Source organism: Pelophylax lessonae (genome assembly GCF_965119305.1).
Source record: "Pelophylax lessonae genome assembly, chromosome: 1".
Lineage (NCBI taxonomy): Eukaryota > Metazoa > Chordata > Amphibia > Anura > Ranidae > Pelophylax > Pelophylax lessonae.
In genome coordinates, this window is record NC_138768.1 from 525,201,168 (window position 1) to 525,218,723 (window position 17,556).

The 17,556-nt window shown below is 39.3% G+C and overlaps 1 protein-coding gene across 1 annotated transcript in view; it reads right to left on the minus strand.

Annotated features, from left to right (window-relative positions):
• LOC309564013 (neuronal acetylcholine receptor subunit alpha-7-like) overlaps positions 1–17,556 on the minus strand; it is a 324,105-nt gene that overhangs the window by 7,099 nt on the left and 299,450 nt on the right. Inside the window, exon 9 of the mRNA XM_082268638.1 lies at positions 4,022–4,131. Within this exon, the coding sequence (XP_082124764.1) occupies positions 4,022–4,131 (110 nt within the window). The remainder of the gene's footprint in view (positions 1–4,021; positions 4,132–17,556) is intronic.

A 17,556-nucleotide genomic window follows, 5' to 3' on the forward strand; every position in this document is an offset into this window, starting at 1 on the left:
AGCTCATGTCCATAATGGGAATTATATTGACAAAGCCCCAAATGATCCACAATGGCTCAGCAGTGATATGGTCCAGAAATATTTAGACTGAATAAAGGTGGATAAAGCACCTGGACCAGATGGCATCCACCCACACATCCTAAAAGAATTGAGTGATGCAATTTCAAAGCCTTTGTTTCTAATTTTTTGGGGCTTGTTAATGACTTCAATAGTACCCCTGGATTGGTGTAGGGCCAATGTAGTGCCTTTATTTAAAAAGGGATCAAAGTCTTTACCAAGTAACTATAGACCAGTTAGTTTAACTTTTATAGTCGGAAGATATCAGAGAGTTTAATAAAAGACCACATAGATGAGTTCTTGCTGGAACAAAAATATTTTAGGCAACAGACAGCATGGATTCATGAATGACAGAAGTTGTCAAACAAGTCTGATTACTATCATGAAGAGGTAAGTAAAACCTTGGTCAGAGGGGTAGCTTTGGACGTAGTATACTTGTATTCTGTGAAAGTGTTTGACACAGTTCCCCACACATGACTAATGTGTAAGGTAAAGTCTACAGGCTTGAAAAGATCAGTTGGTGAATGGATAGAAAACAGAATTTAGAGAGTAGTGATTAATGATTATCAGTGGTGCACCCCAAGGCTCAGTTTTGGGTCCCTTATTTTTTAATATCTTTAAAAATGATATAGGGTCTGGGATTAAAAGCACCATTTCAGTCTTTGCAGATGACACCAAGCTTTGCAGTGGAATACATCCTTACAGGATGTCTCCAACTTACAATCCGACCTCAATGCACTGTTTAATTGGGCGACTATGTGGCAAATGAGGTTTAATGTTGATAAATGTAAAGTTATACACTTGGGGGCTAAGAATATGCATGCATCATACATACTAGGGGGAGTACAACTGGGGGAATCAATGGTGGAGAAGGATCTTGTGGTTTTGGTAGATCATAAGCTTAATAGTAGCGTCCTTTCTTGTATTAAGAGAGGTTTGGACTCTGGAGAGAGACATAATTTTGCCCCTGTACAAATCATTAGCAAGGTCTCCTCTGGAATATGCAGTTTTGGGCACCAGTTCTCAAAAAGGATATCAGGGAACTGGAGAAAGTGCAGAGAAGGGCAACCGAACTGATAAGAGGTATGGAGGAGCTCAGCTATGAGGAAAGATTAGAGGAAATGATTTATTCTCTCTTGAGAAGAGTAGATTAAGGGGGATATGATCAACATGTACAAATACATAAGGGGTCCATATAGTGAACTTGGTGTTGAGTTATTTACTTTAAGGTCATCATAGAGGACAAGGGGGCACTCTTTACATCTAGAGGAAAATAGATTTCATCTCCAAATACGGAAAGGTTTCTTCACAGTAAGAGCTGTGAAAATGTGGAATGGATTCCCTCCAGAGGTGGTTCTGGCCAGCTCAGTAGATTGCTTTAAAAAAGGCTTGGATCCTTTATTCAATTTACATAATATAACTGGGTACTAACATTTATAGGTAAAGTTGATCCAGGAAATATCTGATTGCCTCTCGAGGATTAGGAAGGAATTTTTTTCCCCTGCTGTAGCAAATTGGATCATGCTTTGCTGGGGTTTATTTTTGCCTTCCTCTGGATCAACTGTGGGTATAGGACTGTGTATATGGGATTGTATGGTTGTTTTTTTTTCTATTGGTTGAACTAGATGAACTTGAGTTTTTTTTTCACCCTGACTAACTATGTACAGTGCCTTGCGAAAGTAATCGGCCCCCTTGAACTTTGCAACCTTTTGCCACATTTCAGGCTTCAAACATAAAGATATAAAACTGTAATTTTTTGTGACAAATCAACAACAAGTGGGACACAATCATGAAGTGGAACTAAATTTATTGGATATTTTATGGATATTATTCAGCCCCTTTACTTTCAGTGCATCAAACTCTCTCCAGAAGTTCAGTGAGGATCTCTGAATGATTCAATGTTGACCTAAATGACTAATGATGATAAATAGAATCCACCTGTGTGTAATCAAGTCTCCGTATAAATGCACCTGCACTGTGATAGTCTCAGAGGTCCGTTTAAAGCGCAGAGAGCATCATGAAGAAAAAGGAACACACCAGGCAGGTCCGAGATACTGTTGTGGAGAAGTTTAAAGCTGGATTTAGATACAAAAAGATTTGCCAAGCTTTAAACATCCCAAGGAGCACTGTGCAAGCGATAATATTGAAATGGAAGGAGAATCAGACCACTGCAAATCTACGAAGACCTGACCATCCCTCTAAACTTTCAGCTCATACAAGGAGAAGACTGATCAGAGATGCAGCCAAGAGGCCCATGATCACTCTGGATGAACTGCAGAGATCTACAGCTGAGGTGGGAGACTCTGTCCATAGGACAACAATCAGTTGTATACTGCACGAATCTGGCCTTTATGGAAGAGTGGCAAGAAGAAAGCCATTTCTTAAAGATATCCAAAAAAGCGTTGTTTAGAGTTTGCAACAAGCCACCAGGGAGACACCAAAACATGTGGAAGAAGGTGCTCTGGTCAGATGAAACCAAAATAGAACTTTTTGGCAACAATGCAAAACGTTATGTTTGGCGTAAAAGCAACACAGCTCATCACCCTGAACACACCATCCCCACTGTCAAACATGGTGGTGGCAGCATCATGGTTTGGGCCTGCTTTTCTTCAGCAGGGGCAGGGAAGATGGTTAAAATTGATGGGAAGATGGATGGAGCCAAATACAGGACCATTCTGGAAGAAAACCTGATGGAGTCTGCAAAAGACCTGAGACTGGGACGGAGATTTGTCTTCCAACAAGACAATGATCCAAAACATAAAGCAAAATCTACAATGGAATGGTTCACAAATAAACATATCCAGGTGTTAGAATGGCCAAGTCAAAGTCCAGACCTGAATCCAATCGAGAATCTGTGGAAAGAACTGAAAACTGCTGTTCACAAACGCTCTCCATCCAATCTCACTGAGCTCGAGCTGTTTTGCAAGGAGGAATGGGCAAAAATGTCAGTCTCTCGATGTGCAAAACTGATAGGGACATACCCCAAGCGACTTACAGCTGTAATCGCAGCAAAAGGTGGCGCTACAAAGTATTAAGTTAAGGGGGCTGAATAATTTTGCATGCCCAATTTTTCAGTTTTTTTTTATTTGTTAAAAAAGTTTGAAATATCCAATACATTTCGTTCCACTTCATGATTGTGTCCCACTTGTTGTTGATTCTTCACAAAAAATTACAGTTTTATATCTTATATATTTGAAGCCTGAAATGTGGCAAAAGTTCGAAAAGTTCAAGGGGGCCGAATACTTTCGCAAAGCACTGTAACTATGTGCTGGGACCTTAACCAAGGATATGCGCAATGTGACTTTTAACATTGGTTAAACGGTATGATTTTCCTGAGCAGGCATATTAAAAAAAATATGTAAAAAAATGTGATGTGGAAAGATTGTGTAAAAATTAGTCAGGTAGGTTAATTAGCCATTAGTCAGAATTATTAAGTTAACTGAAGCACACTAACACAGCTAAATCTGGTTTTGGCATTTAGGTTTTGTTTACCTCTAATTATGAAGGTTAAAGTAAATCTGTTACCTGTTTAAACTTAATATGTAACCATATACCATATAACCATATACCATATACCATATAACCATATACCATATAACCATATCAAACCAATCAGTAATTCCAGAAATACAGATGGTTGGAGGCACATGCGAATTGTTCACAAACAATTGCATATAATCGTACTGCAACATTGATTTGTGGTGTTTTATTATAACCCATGGGCAGTATTTTTACACAAAAGATGGGGCTACTTGGGTGATATTATTTATCTCACTACCTAAAACAATAAATCATTGATTGCAGTCACCCTATTTCCAGAACACTGCAATTGATGTGATGCAATGCAATGAACAAGTGGTTACATCTCCCAATAGCAAGACATTACAATTGGCATTGTAGCTCTAACCCTAATGGGGCTAATTAATATTAACAAACAGGGCTATTGTTAAACTAACACACTTACCCATCTTGGCATTTTTCCTGCCTGTGGATCATGATGATGAAACTGTAGAACTAGCACTGTCACAACTACAGAAAGACCCACGATGACCATGATGCTTGCAAAATATTGTGCTGCAAAATATGAAAATAAAAATGTCAATTTTACAGCTGGCAACTGCTGTACATAAATTAAAACAAATACAAGTTTAAAGAGTAGTGAAATGCTCATAAGGGGTACCAAAATGCCTTTGCTATTGCTCCCTGCTCATAAAGAACATCATTGCCATCATCAGAAACAAGCAGCTATACTGCTGGTGCAATCAAAGTGAAAGACTCAGAGGAAATTATGTGTGACAAAAACAATTCTGTCAAACACCTCTATGACTTGAAATGCTTTTTATGAAGTCATCTTTTGTGCCTTGTGACAAGCGCTTCCACTAATCTACAGCTTAACCCAGGGCAGTGCAGAAAGCAGGGGAGCAATGTAGAAATCAGTGATTAGATCAGAGATCCAATGTTGAATGGTATCTTGGACAGATCATACACAGTGTTCTAAATTCTCCTGAGCATGGGTGCATTAAAGCATTGAATCTGTTTGGAAAGGTACATTTATTTAATCCCAATTGAGAGTCATGAAATGTGCAACTCAAAATAGATGTGCATATTCATGATCTACATATTGATTTATGCTATAATCTATAGCAACCATACAAGTAATTTCCTAACTGAACTGAGTTCATTGCTTATAAGACAAACCTGGATGCTTTACGTTTCTGTTTTTTTCTTTGCTCTTTTCCTTGTTTTGTTGAATAAGTACAACACATACTGGAGGTGGATCAAGCCATCTGCAAGACTCCACTTATGACATGATTCTCACCAGTAAAATTACTCATCTATGTCTGATAGCTACAACAGCTTGACATGACTGCATACAACTATTCCACCCTGCTTCCAAGCAACTTTATTAGAACAACTACACAGGAAACCTCAAAAGCTGTCCTGCCTGAAGTATTTCATTTTTCCAGTTCCTGTTAGGAAAAAGAATGTTGCAGAAGCTCACCCAATGTCTCATTGCAAGCTCTGCAGAGCTCTGTACCTTCATGCAGATATGTCCAAACTATGGCCCTCCAGCTGTTCAGGAACTACAAATTCCCATCATGCCTAGTTATGTCTGTGAATGTTAGAGATTTACATTGCCTCATGGGAATTGTAGTTCCTGAACAGCTGGAGGGCCATAGTTTGGACACCCCTGAGTAGAGGAAACATATCTTTGATGTGGGACCATGCTGCAGGGTGCACATGTCCACTGACACCTTGTCCTGTAAGCATGGGCAGCAATGCTATATATCATTCACTGTGCTCTAGGTTAATCCTATGTTGCCTGGAATAGGGATAGATGTAGCAAGGGGCAAAACACTCAATTTTGTTGTGCTGCCTCATTGTTTTGCAAGAGCTGATGGCAGCTGTGTGAGATCTACACCCTCCTTTTCATTGATCTCATTCTCCGAGTCCTCCTCAGCATCAGGACCAGCAGGCCTCCTCAAATGCCCCGGGGCTTACTAAATGTCAGCAGAGTCTGAGGCAAAACACTGCCATGCAATGCTGCAACTTGCATGCTTGGAGGAAAGGAGGCTCACCGGGCAAGAGTTCACTGTAGGCTAAAGAAGGGCTTACCCTACACTAGTCAAAAAACAACAAGGTTGTGTGTACAAACTTGCTGTCTGCTGTTCACCTGAGAATAAAAAAGCAAGCCGCGCTACTCAGTAAAAAAGTGCCATGACCACACCATGCCAAATAAAATCCAAACAAAGTCCTTAAGTCTCTGAATAAATTCCAAAGGGATAGTTCATAAAGTCCACTGGGTATGGGTGAACATCAGTAGTACAGACTGCTTACCAGAATGCCTCAAATTATGTGCCCAATATAAGGGTTTGACACCCAAGATCTCCAGACGGATATCCTACTGCCAGATCAAATTCCACTGCGTTTCAGGTCTTGTAGCAAAAGATGACTCAGCAGGCATTTAGACCACGTACATAGAAAAGAAAATGGTATAAGATCCCATAGCGTAAAACTGATATGTGAAAAACTGATATAATAAACGAGGGATAATTTCCTCTAAATAATGAAAATTATGTGTAAAAAAATTCCAGATATAAAAACGACACCGAAAGTGCAGTGAGCACCACCAGTTGTGCAATCTGAGTCACCAGAGTGAGATGGAGGACGGGCGGAAGAGTCGACCAGCCGGCGGCTTGCCATATTTCTGATCAAAGCGTTCCTTATCTGATGTTTTGTAAGTTGCTTTCCATTGTTTTTTACATTAAAGTTTACAGTTTTACACTATGGGGCATTTTATCTTTATTTATGTGACCCTATGATTGATGCCTCCACTGGGAGCTACGAATTCTACTTCATCTGGAGAATAAGTTGGAATTTTGGAGCTTATGGAATTTGGTGGATTGATACCTGTATTTGGCTTTACCTTATTATCCATCTGGTAAGCAGTTTGTGGATTGGGGTGGCGGTCATCGCTTTTGTGTGGAGTTTGGTGTCCATCTACATCACCCATCATTTCTCTGCATTGGCTACTATTTAAACTCCTGTTTTTAACCTATATGTTAGACAGGTTTATTTGGTTTGTTAGCAGACTGGTGGGTAAGTATTTCAAACTAGGGACCCGGCTGTTTTTCACACATCTTCATTTATCCCCTTGCTTTTCAATTGACTTGGCTACTATTTATTTTCTGTCTGGTAAGCAGATAGCACTATCGGTGAAAGCTGGGTGTCTTTACACACTTTAATTGGCGATTTTGTTATGTCTATCTGGTAAGCAGATTGCACAACTGGTGGTGGTCACTGCACTTTCGGTGTCGTTTTTATATCTGGAATTTTTTTACACATAATTTTCATTATTTAGAGGAAATCATCCCTCGTTTATTATATCCGTTTTTCACATATCAGTTTTACGCTATGGGATCCTATACCATTTTCTTTTCTATGTGCGTGGTCTAAATGCCTGCTGAGTCATCTTATGCTACAAGATCTGAAACGCAGTGGAATTTGATCTGGCAGTAGGATATCCGTCTGGAGATCTTGGGTGTCAAACCCTTATATTGGGCACATAATTTGAGGCATTCTGGTAAGCAGTCTGTACTACTGATGTTCACCCATACCCAGTGGACTTTATGAACCTGCCAAGTGCCTACAGCAAGCGGCTTGCTATGGGGGCACCCAAGCTGAGCTGCTTCTCTGTGTGTCCATTCAGACATGGAGCTTGGCCACGTGTCCTGCTCTCCTCATTGGCTTACTGACTTTGAATGACAGCAGAGGGAGCTAATGGCGCCCTCTGTGTGTCTCAGTCAATCAGGAGTGAGAGTCCCAGACAGCCGAGTCTCTCGTGTAACATCGCTGGATCGGGGCTCAAGGGTATTAGGGGAGCTGAGGTGGGCTGCAACACACAGAAGGTTTTTTTTTTTATCTTAATGCATTAAGATAAAAAACCTTCTGCCTTTAGAACCACTTTAAGGTAAGTAATGTTTACTTGCTTTGTAATTTTTTGCCTAGAGATTTTGCGGGGGGAGGGCGGCAAAATATAATTATTAGGTATTTTTACTTTAACATTATTGTCAACGACCTAAAACATAATCCAACCTCTGAATTACTGTAATGTATTGTGGGTGTGGTTTTGTGTGTGTGCTGTATATACTGTATGTGTATATATATATATATATATATATATATATATATATATATATATATATAAAACCATACACAGTATATATCCACATACATAAATTCTTGGACAGGCCATTGACAAGTCCATTTAACACACCAAATTGACTTTTTGCTATGTTAATGTTATGCACGGTCTCCTTGGTATTTATAAGTAATGGCTTTTTTATCTAATTATCTAATTAATGTAAAAATATTGTTTACATATTTGAGGATGATAAAGAATGTGATTTGACCATAGAAAGGTTTTTTTGATGGTAATTAGACTCTAGGGGGTATTCATAGGAAGTGGTGAAAGGGAAACTTGTTTACCTTGTAAACATTATAATGAATTTAATTACTAGTTCTAGTAATTACAAGTAGGGTCTTTTCATCTTGATTAACAAGATCAGAAGTGTTTTGTCAAGCAATCAGAAACCCCTCCAGTGTCAGACACTGGTATTTCAGTGGGAGTTTTTTTCATTTTTTGGATAGTGGAGTTTTGCATTTCATATCGGCTAGTGAGCTCTTGCCTCAACAATTCCTATTACCACATTTATTATTTACAGTTAACTTGACCCTAACCATTATCCTTAACTAGTCCAGGCTTAGGCATCTCACGCTCCCAGAAGTTCCATTACATTAAATGTAATATTTTAATGAAAATAAATATTAAAAGGTGGCACTAAGGCTTTTTCTAGGATTTTCTGTATCTATGTTCCACAGACTTCAGTTGCATCCTATAGGGTAAGGCATGCAACTTTCCATGAGTACTGGTGGAGAAATCTCCTGACCCCACACAGGGTCAGATTGGTCATTCTCAATGCATCATGGGAACCTGTCCTGGATCCTCTGGGGGTATCTTAGGCAGGTGATACACTTGTTTGAATAGAGGAGGTCAAAAAACCCTCAGTGATCTGAACAGTAGACACACCTGTTAGGGTGTGTAATAGGATATTGGTGTATCCTATTTCTTAAGAAATATTTATTCCTTAATAGAAATAAAGCTATTTGATGTCCATCAACATAATGACTCCGATCCATTCTTAGACACACAAATATCCTATCACATAATGAAAACCACACGGGCTATTCCAAAATGTAAAAAAGGATAAACAAATCAGAAAGCAGCTATCACTAGAAAATGTGCACTCATCACACTACAACAGAAAACATATTACAAACAGTGAAGCGCTATCAGTCCAAAGACCCCAAATCAATAAATGATAAACACTAGCTGAATAAAAAAAAAAAGAAAAAAAAAAAATATATATATATATATATACAGTATCTCACAAAAGTGATTACACCCCTCACATTTTTGTAAACATTTTATTATACCTTTTCATGTGACAATACTGAAGAGATGACACCTTGTTACAATGTAACGTAGTGAGTGTACAGCTTGTATAACAGTGTATAACAGTGTAAATTTGCTGTCCCCTCAAAATAACTCAACACACAGCCAATAATGTCTAAACCGCTGGCAACAAAAGTGAGTACAAGTCAAAAGGTCCAAATTGGCCCCAAAGTGTCAATATTTTGTGTGGCCACCATTATTTTACAGCACTGCCTTTACCCTCTTGGGCATGGAGTTCACCAGAGCTTTACAGGTTGCCACTGGAGTCCTCTTCTTCTCCTCCATGATGACATTGCACTCCTCCACTTTGCATTTGAGGATGCCCCACAGATGCTCAATAGGGTTTAGGTCTGGAGACATGCTGGGCCAGTCCATCACCTTTACCCTCAGCTTCTTTAGCAAGGCAGTGGTCGTCTTGAAGGTTAATTTGGGGACGTTACCATGCTGGAATACTGCCCTGCGGCCCAGTCTCCAAAGGGAGGTGATCATGCTCTGCTTTAGTATGTCACAGTATATTGTAGCAAAGTGTAATTTCTTCCGTGTTGTCACATGAAAAGATATAATAAAATATTTACAAAAATATTAAATATAAATTATATATATATATATATATATATATATATATATATATATATATATATGTATATACATACATATATTATGTTAAGATGTAATAAAACTGTGAGTAGAGCAAACCTCAATACATTTACAATGAACCAAAGAAATGTGCGAAGAATGTGCAATGGATCATGTAAATCATTAAATAAATAATAGCATAATTAATTCATATGTCACAGGGGTAATAAATTATTAAATATATTTATTCCAAAATTAATATAAAAGACAAGTGGTAGAAGAAAATCTATATAAATAATAATAAAAAAAAGTCCATAAATAAAGTGAGTCCCATACCAGTGGTCCTCAACCCTGGCCTACAGGGCCCACTAACAGGCCAGATTTTAGGTATTACCTTGGGAAGATGCAGACTAGAGTACTGCAATCACTGAGCAGCAAATTATATCACCTGGGATGTATTTCAGTTATCTTGCAAATCTGGCCTGTTAGTGGGCCCTGTGGGCCAGCGTTGAGAACCACTGCCATACACCATTCAATTATCGTGCAATTAAGCTGATCTTTGGACAGTGCAAGGAAGCTCCAGTTTCCACACCATGCACACCAGAGAGCCCGTTACCCCACCTTATGGGAATCTGCTTGCCTTAATTGTTGGCCCCCACTGATAAAAGAAGGCCAACTGCACTTTATTTACATGTGTACACATCTATGAGAATATGTGAGAATTAACTACTTTACAGTACAAGCAGCTAAAGAGGTCAGTGATGAATTGGTTTAAAAAAATGTTTACTACTTGCTAAAAATATGTAAATAATGTTAATAATTAAATGTCCATTATCTGGACACTGGTGCTCTTTAATGTACTGTAAGACACTGTAGTGAACTGTATCTATTACAACCAATATGTCTATGTCTATATATTGTAACAGTAATGTTCAGTTCTACTATAATTAAGAGTGATAAAAGTAAAGAATGTCCAACAATTACTGTTAAAATTGATTTGAAACATGCTTATACTCTTTAATAACAAATTGTCTGCCTTGAGAAACACTTCGCTCCTCTATCACACACTTTCATACACTCTATTCTGCCATCATCATAACAGTATAGCACACCTGAATTTCTATTTCATGTCCTTCTCTGTCAGCATTGACTTAAAAAAGGAAAGAGACATCTTTACATAGAGAATAAAAGGGATTATTTCTGACAGGAAAAAAATCCTTCAGGCCTGTTCACTGAGATACAAATGACAAGACAAAGGATGATGCTGAAATATTTGTTTTTTTTAAGGGATATGCTGCTTTGAATCTTGGTGCAAAAGTAGCAGGGGGAAATTATAAAGCTTTTTGATGAATACGGGAAAAACTCACACTGTATTATGCAAAAATGGGTTGCCCTCCTGACCAGTAGGGGCACTGCCCGCAAGCTTTTCTTAGCCTATTAACATTCATGAACGTTTGATATAATACCATAGAAATATTAACAAAAATAATGCAGTTACCTTCTGCCCAATGAGGTCACTGTATTCAATTTCCAGCCTGCCCTAACAATTTTAGCCACACAGCAAAAGTCCACACACAGAGGCTCATTGAACAGTCTAGGGCAGTGATGGTGAACCTTGGCACCCCAGATGTTTTTGAACTACATTTACCATGATGCTCATGCACTCTGCAGTGTAGTTGAGCATCATGAGAAATGTAGTTTCAAAACATCTGGGGTGCCAAGGTTCGCCATCACTGGTCTAAGGGATGTCTTTTTAACGTTTTTTTGCTTGTAGAACTTAACGTTAAGCCTACTTAACAGAGTGAACTTCTCCCTTAGTGACTGCAACTCAGTCTATTATTCACAGCTGAAAGCCATGAGGTAGATTTTAGCAATGATAAAGGTACATTGGAACAGTCCATGTCCTCTAAGCTGGGAACCATGAGATAGCTTGTAGCACATCTAACGGTAGACTGGAACAATCTGAAGGTTCATGGCTGCAGACCATGAAGTAATTTGTAGCACAAGGGAAAGCTCTACTCACAGATCCCGAGGCAGTGTAAGTTTATAGATTTTGTTTCTTGGAGGGTAGTTCAGCATCCACACTAGAAGAGCCTCAGGGGAAGGCAGCCCCATAAAACTCATAGATCCATTCCCTCACTGGGGAAAAGGACAATTTCTCAAGGGCTCCAGACTATTTAACAGCATCCCAACCACCATCTGGGCACACCTTCCCAGAGATTTACTAGAGAGAGAAAAACTAAATTTACCTATTAGCCTAACTAGGAGGGTGCTACACAATAATAAAAAGATAACACCTGGCTATAATCTACAACATAATAGATGTGCATGCTATAAGAAACGTCAGGAAATATATTGTAATTGTGCAAGAACTTCTAAACATGTTTAATGAATGTTAAAGTAGTCACAACCATCTAGCCAAGATGGTTGTGACTAATAACACTAAACAGTTAATCCAAATATCACAGCTTTAAAAATATTAAATCCGCTTTTTTCTTGAGGTGGTTGTAAACCTCAGAAATAAAAAATGAACAAAGCATATCCTGATATACAGTATTATGCACTTGCCTCAGTCTATAGAACTTCATATGAAACACATCTTCTCACTCTTTCCTCTGCTATCTGCGTAAATCACTTCTGACAGTTTTTCCATACACCAGGGAATCTTTGGAGATGCACCCCTTTAGCACACAACACGTGACTGACAGCCCCAGATGTGTATGTCCATTTCCTCCACTCAGGTGTCAGATTTTACTCAGCTCTGTGCTGTTCAGTGTATGACATCAGCACCCCCCCCCCTCCTGGAAGCTGGAAAATTCCATCTAAATGGTTTACTTTAGACGGCTTTAAGGAGAACAGGGCTGCAGATAAACCGGTACAGCCTATGTAGGAGGATTTAATTAATCGCTGTGTATCACCTGAGGATTGCCACATCAGTCAGTTTATGCAAGGGTTTATTATCATTTTAAATCTTTTTTTAGTCAGGCCATGTGGTCTGTCCCTTTTTCCTCCACGCTGCACAACCTAGGTCCACAGAGCATTATATAACTTACTGATGTTACTGCTGTGTAAACTTATCTTCTGTCCCTAGCCAAAATGCCCCATGCACACTTGTACAACTCCAAAGTCACCCGACTTTCTAGTGCAACTTTCGTGTAACTTTGACACAACTTTGGATTGGTGCAACTTGGATGTGACTTTGGCTTTGACTAATGATAATAGACAACTGTTGCACAACTGTCGCATCTATAACATTCAAGTGCGAATTTCATGTGACCTTTGAGGGTTTACATTGCAATCTATAGCACTCAAGCTGCATTAAAGTTGGACCAAAGTAGCTCAGGAAACTTTTCAAAGTCACTGTGACTTTAAGTTACACATATTTGAACAGTTGTCAATGAAAAACAGGGGGTGCGACTTGTCATGCAACTTTAGCACCCAAAGTCACATGACAAGTCGCACAATGGTAAATGGAGCCTAAAAAGCAGATTGAAGCACATTTGGTCCCTTGACTTCAGTGATGAACAAAAAATAAATACTAATATATAAATATATTTGTAATATGTATCCTGTGATAAATGTATTCCCACAAAACACACTTTTTTCTGCTTCTTTTCTGACGGTGAGGCTTCCTGGAAGAGCTGCTGCCAATCACCCTGCTAGAGTCGCCCTGCCAGGCAATCTTACCAGTCATGGGGGAGTGTGAGATAAGAAGTACAGAGGAAGCCACGTATAAGCACGTGCGAGAAAGCCAGAGCAGGTTGCATCACTCTGCAAGGAAGATCAGCTTGCTGAGCAGAAATATGGAAGCGCTAGAATCACTAGGTATTTGCTATTCACTACATGTGTTTTTTACAAGAACAGAAGCACACACATAATCAGACAAATGTATTTGGGGGCCTCTAATGAAAAATTACATTTTTACTTTACTGACACTTTAATCATTAATTTAAGGAACCTCCGTTTAGCTCAGGCGATTACATAGAATACTGTAGTTTGCTTCTTTGTGGGCACTACATTAATATTCTGATTCTATTCTGATAGAGACAGTTAAGCCAAAAATCCCATTGATAAAATAAAATTCGATATACTGAACCAGATGTCTGCTTATACAATCCAGTACAATAACGTGGCAGAAGGAACACCAAAATAAGCAATATATCTGAAAATGATGTAAAATATATTATTTACACTGACCCCATATAAAACAGACTTGATAAAAAGAAAATCGCGTTATGGTGCAGTCCCCAGAGCTACAACATTCTCTGGGAGTACTAAAACAATATTTCTAATATTACAGAACACAGCAACGGACCAAAGGGAACAATGAACACTCTGATAGACATATTGGAAAGATGACTTGAACAAAAATAGACTGAAAACATTTATTAAAAAAAGCAGCAATCAGCACTGTAATGTTCTCAAGATCTCCCCATATTAGAAGTAATAAGTACTGGCAGTTAAATGTTCCATAATGTCTTGGCTAGATATACATAGTATAACATCTGTAAGCCAAGAGCAATGGAAGGGCACACCTGCAAGTCCAGTCTTGCATAAACATTTTACATTAGTTAATGTGTTAATACACAGGCCAAAGCCTCCTTTCTCTCCATTGGTTGATAACAAGACAGAGTTACCCTTGCTTTTATCTAAAGTCCATTTTCCTCCCCCAAATGTCCTATTGGAAGTAAATAAAACTATAGTACAGGTAAAAATTAAATAATGACAACTAAATAGTGCCCAACTTCGGATCTTCTTTGGATGTCAACTACTGCTATGAAATTACATATATATAAAATATATATTATATTATATTATATTATATTATATTATATTATATTATATATTAAATATATATAAAAAAAGGAAGTCAGATTGCAAGGTTCTTTTGAGTCAAAACTAGATTCTTTGACACAAACTGAACTGGAAGGCGAAATGGCCATACCAAAAAATAACAATGGTCTCCATCAATGGATTCTTGTTTATCTCTGATCATTGCTAGAAATGATAGGTAACAATATTCTTCCAGGGGCACATAAGCAGGGCAGGCTAAATTATTTTTGCTTGGCTGGGTTGAATTAGGGTCATCACCTTCAAAGGAATGTTATTTCAGAGTGTTTCCTATCGCTACAGAAATCCGTTAGGTACAAATGCTGCCTACGGTTTTAGACACCAAGCTGGTTGGCTATTACTTCTCACTGTTTCTGTGAAAGAAAGTGTCTGCCACAAGCTGTTCTTGATATTTATAATTCTTATATGACTGAGAAAAATAATCTTTATATTAACTGTTTCACTGTCGTTATTTAGCAACAGCAAGAATAGGACAAAAATCCATATGGCAAAGAAAAAAGGAAAGGAATTTTTACCAGAACCAGCAATATTCTTTACCAATTCTAGTGTTCTATTAGAAAGCCATCACCATCCATTTGTTTAAACCAAAAGAAAATGGAAGTGTGGTGCTACCCAATAAAGTTTATGATAGACAAACATGCATTTTTGTATATTGAGCAAACTTTTTGTTCACTAATAATAATGGCCATATTTTTAAAATGATGTCACAGCTATCTCTGGCCCTTCTTTTTATTGCCAATGACTGTATGGGGAGCTGTCATTCGATGAATGAGGCCTTAGAGTTGGCAGTTTTCTTCTCTCGGGGAGTGTTGTCTATCATGATCAACGAGAGTCTGTATCTCTGAATGACATGGTTGAAGACAGATTTACATCTCGGACACTTTTTATGTATTTTTTTTAATAAAGGATGTGTCAAAAACTGTTTAAATGTTTTAAATGTTTACTGTTTACTTTTTTTGTGAATGAGTGGAGTTACTACATAACCCTTATGCATTCACATGGGGAGGCATTACATGGGTACCCTCTTGTTGTCAGAGAAGGCTTCCAGATTCCAATGAGCCCCCTGCCCGCAGACCTCCACAACCATCTGTACAGTGGGGAAGAGGGCCCTTGTCCTCATCAACATGGAGACAAGGCTTTGCCTTCTGCCTTTAAGCCAATTGCCCCCCATGTTGAGGGCTAGTGACCTGCTATGGTTCTGGAGGAGAAATCTGAAGGTTCTGTATGGATTATGGGAGATCACCATGCCATTTTTTTTTTGTCCCGTGTGTGGCTCGGCGTTAATATACTGGAAAATGTGAGAAAGTGCGCTGATAAATATTAAACAAGCTGTAACCAAAGATCCAACGTGTATAAAACAGCTACATCTTTCCAATTCTTAGTATGTGTTTATCCGATTATTTTTGACTAATGTAGAATCCTTTCCAATTTATTTTTAGCTGTGACATCGGAAGTGTATTGCAGTGGAAGGTAGGTTTGATTGTGGGGTAATCCGGAGTGTGGCTCAGGGTTACCGCTTTTGGCAGAGTATATTAACCCTGAGCCACACTCGGGAATACCACCAGGGAGGTTAAGCAGTCAAAGGATGAAACAAATTAGTTCTCTGCGCATCAGAGAAGACACGTGTTGTTAGTATCAGCCCCACTGGTGTGTCCTGTCCTGCATCCTTCCCAGCCACCAGAAGCTTGATTGAGTTTGCTATTAAGGATATGTAGCTTCCCTTCCATGCTTGCAGGAACATGTGTCCATAGTCACTTGTACCCTGCTGTGACACAGTGCTCCACCAACACAGGCACATTAGGTTCCACATGCTAGTGGAGTGCTTATAGCTTTCTGGCACAGGCCATAAACCCATGGAATAAGGCCAATTTCACAAGCTAGAAAGGGAGCAGCTGAAAAACCAGCAATTTTGCCAAGCTGGTGCCGGCTTGGGGGTAATCTAAATTTTTTTTTCCACTCCAGCAGCATATATATTTAAAAAGGTCCACATTTCAGAGAGGACTGTGGGATTAGGATGGCTACTTCCTCCAGTCAACTGCAAGGTGACTCTGGCCCTTGACAAAATCCTCCTTTGTTGTTGTTCTCAGAAGTTTCCTCCTATCTAATCAGTTGCACTCATGAATGGTCTGCCAGCAGTAAGCTCCAGCTACTGGAACAACACTGCATCTTTCTTCTGATATCCCCTGACTGTTATGTGGCTGATTTCTACTCTCCTTCCATCCTCCTCATCCTCAATATCTGAAAGAGGAAATGCTTGTGCATCTTCTTCCTGCAGCAAGTCATTCATTGTGTGATCAAACATTCTGCTGACTCCTCATAGCTAGTTTGCAGGACTATGGCAAGGTTAACAGAAAATGCAAAGTAAAATAAGGGGAACATTAGCAGCCATTGCAGACAACTATGTCAGTCATTTCACTACCACCTGCATATGCTTTGGCTGTATAGTGCAGCCACTCTAAGATAGAAAAGACAGAAATGCCCTGACTCTAGATATTGTGACCTGATGACTATGCAGATCCTCTGCCTCTTACTTTAGGCCTCCCTGAATATTTTTTTTTAATAATGGGGATTTCTTAAACTTAATGGCAGTTATGGCAATAGGGGGATACATATGTGGTGCTTTGTTGAACAATAATTTACCGCACAAGTATGCAATAACACAGAGGCGTAACTAGAGCCTTCAAGGCCCCGATGCAAGAAACCATGAAGGGCCCCCCCAGATCCCTGGCCGGGGCCCTTCCCTTCAAGCCCAGGGCTCTTCCCACTAATCCTGGGGCTCTTTACTCTCGTTGCATGGCCTTTTATTACGGTCCCGCAGCAGGATCCTTTCACAAGTTCTGCAGTGGGCTCCCTTCCTGCAATCTTGGGGCCTCCCCACAGTGGTGCAATGCCAGGGCCCGGTCGCAAGTGTGACTTTTGCAATCCTGGAAGTTCACCCACTGGTTTGCTACTGGGCCCCCTGGAGCATGGGGCCCGGTAGCAATCGCAACCCCTGCAACCCCTGTAGTTACGCCCCTGCAATAACATGCTGTAAACCAAGGGCAACTTTGCCTGTT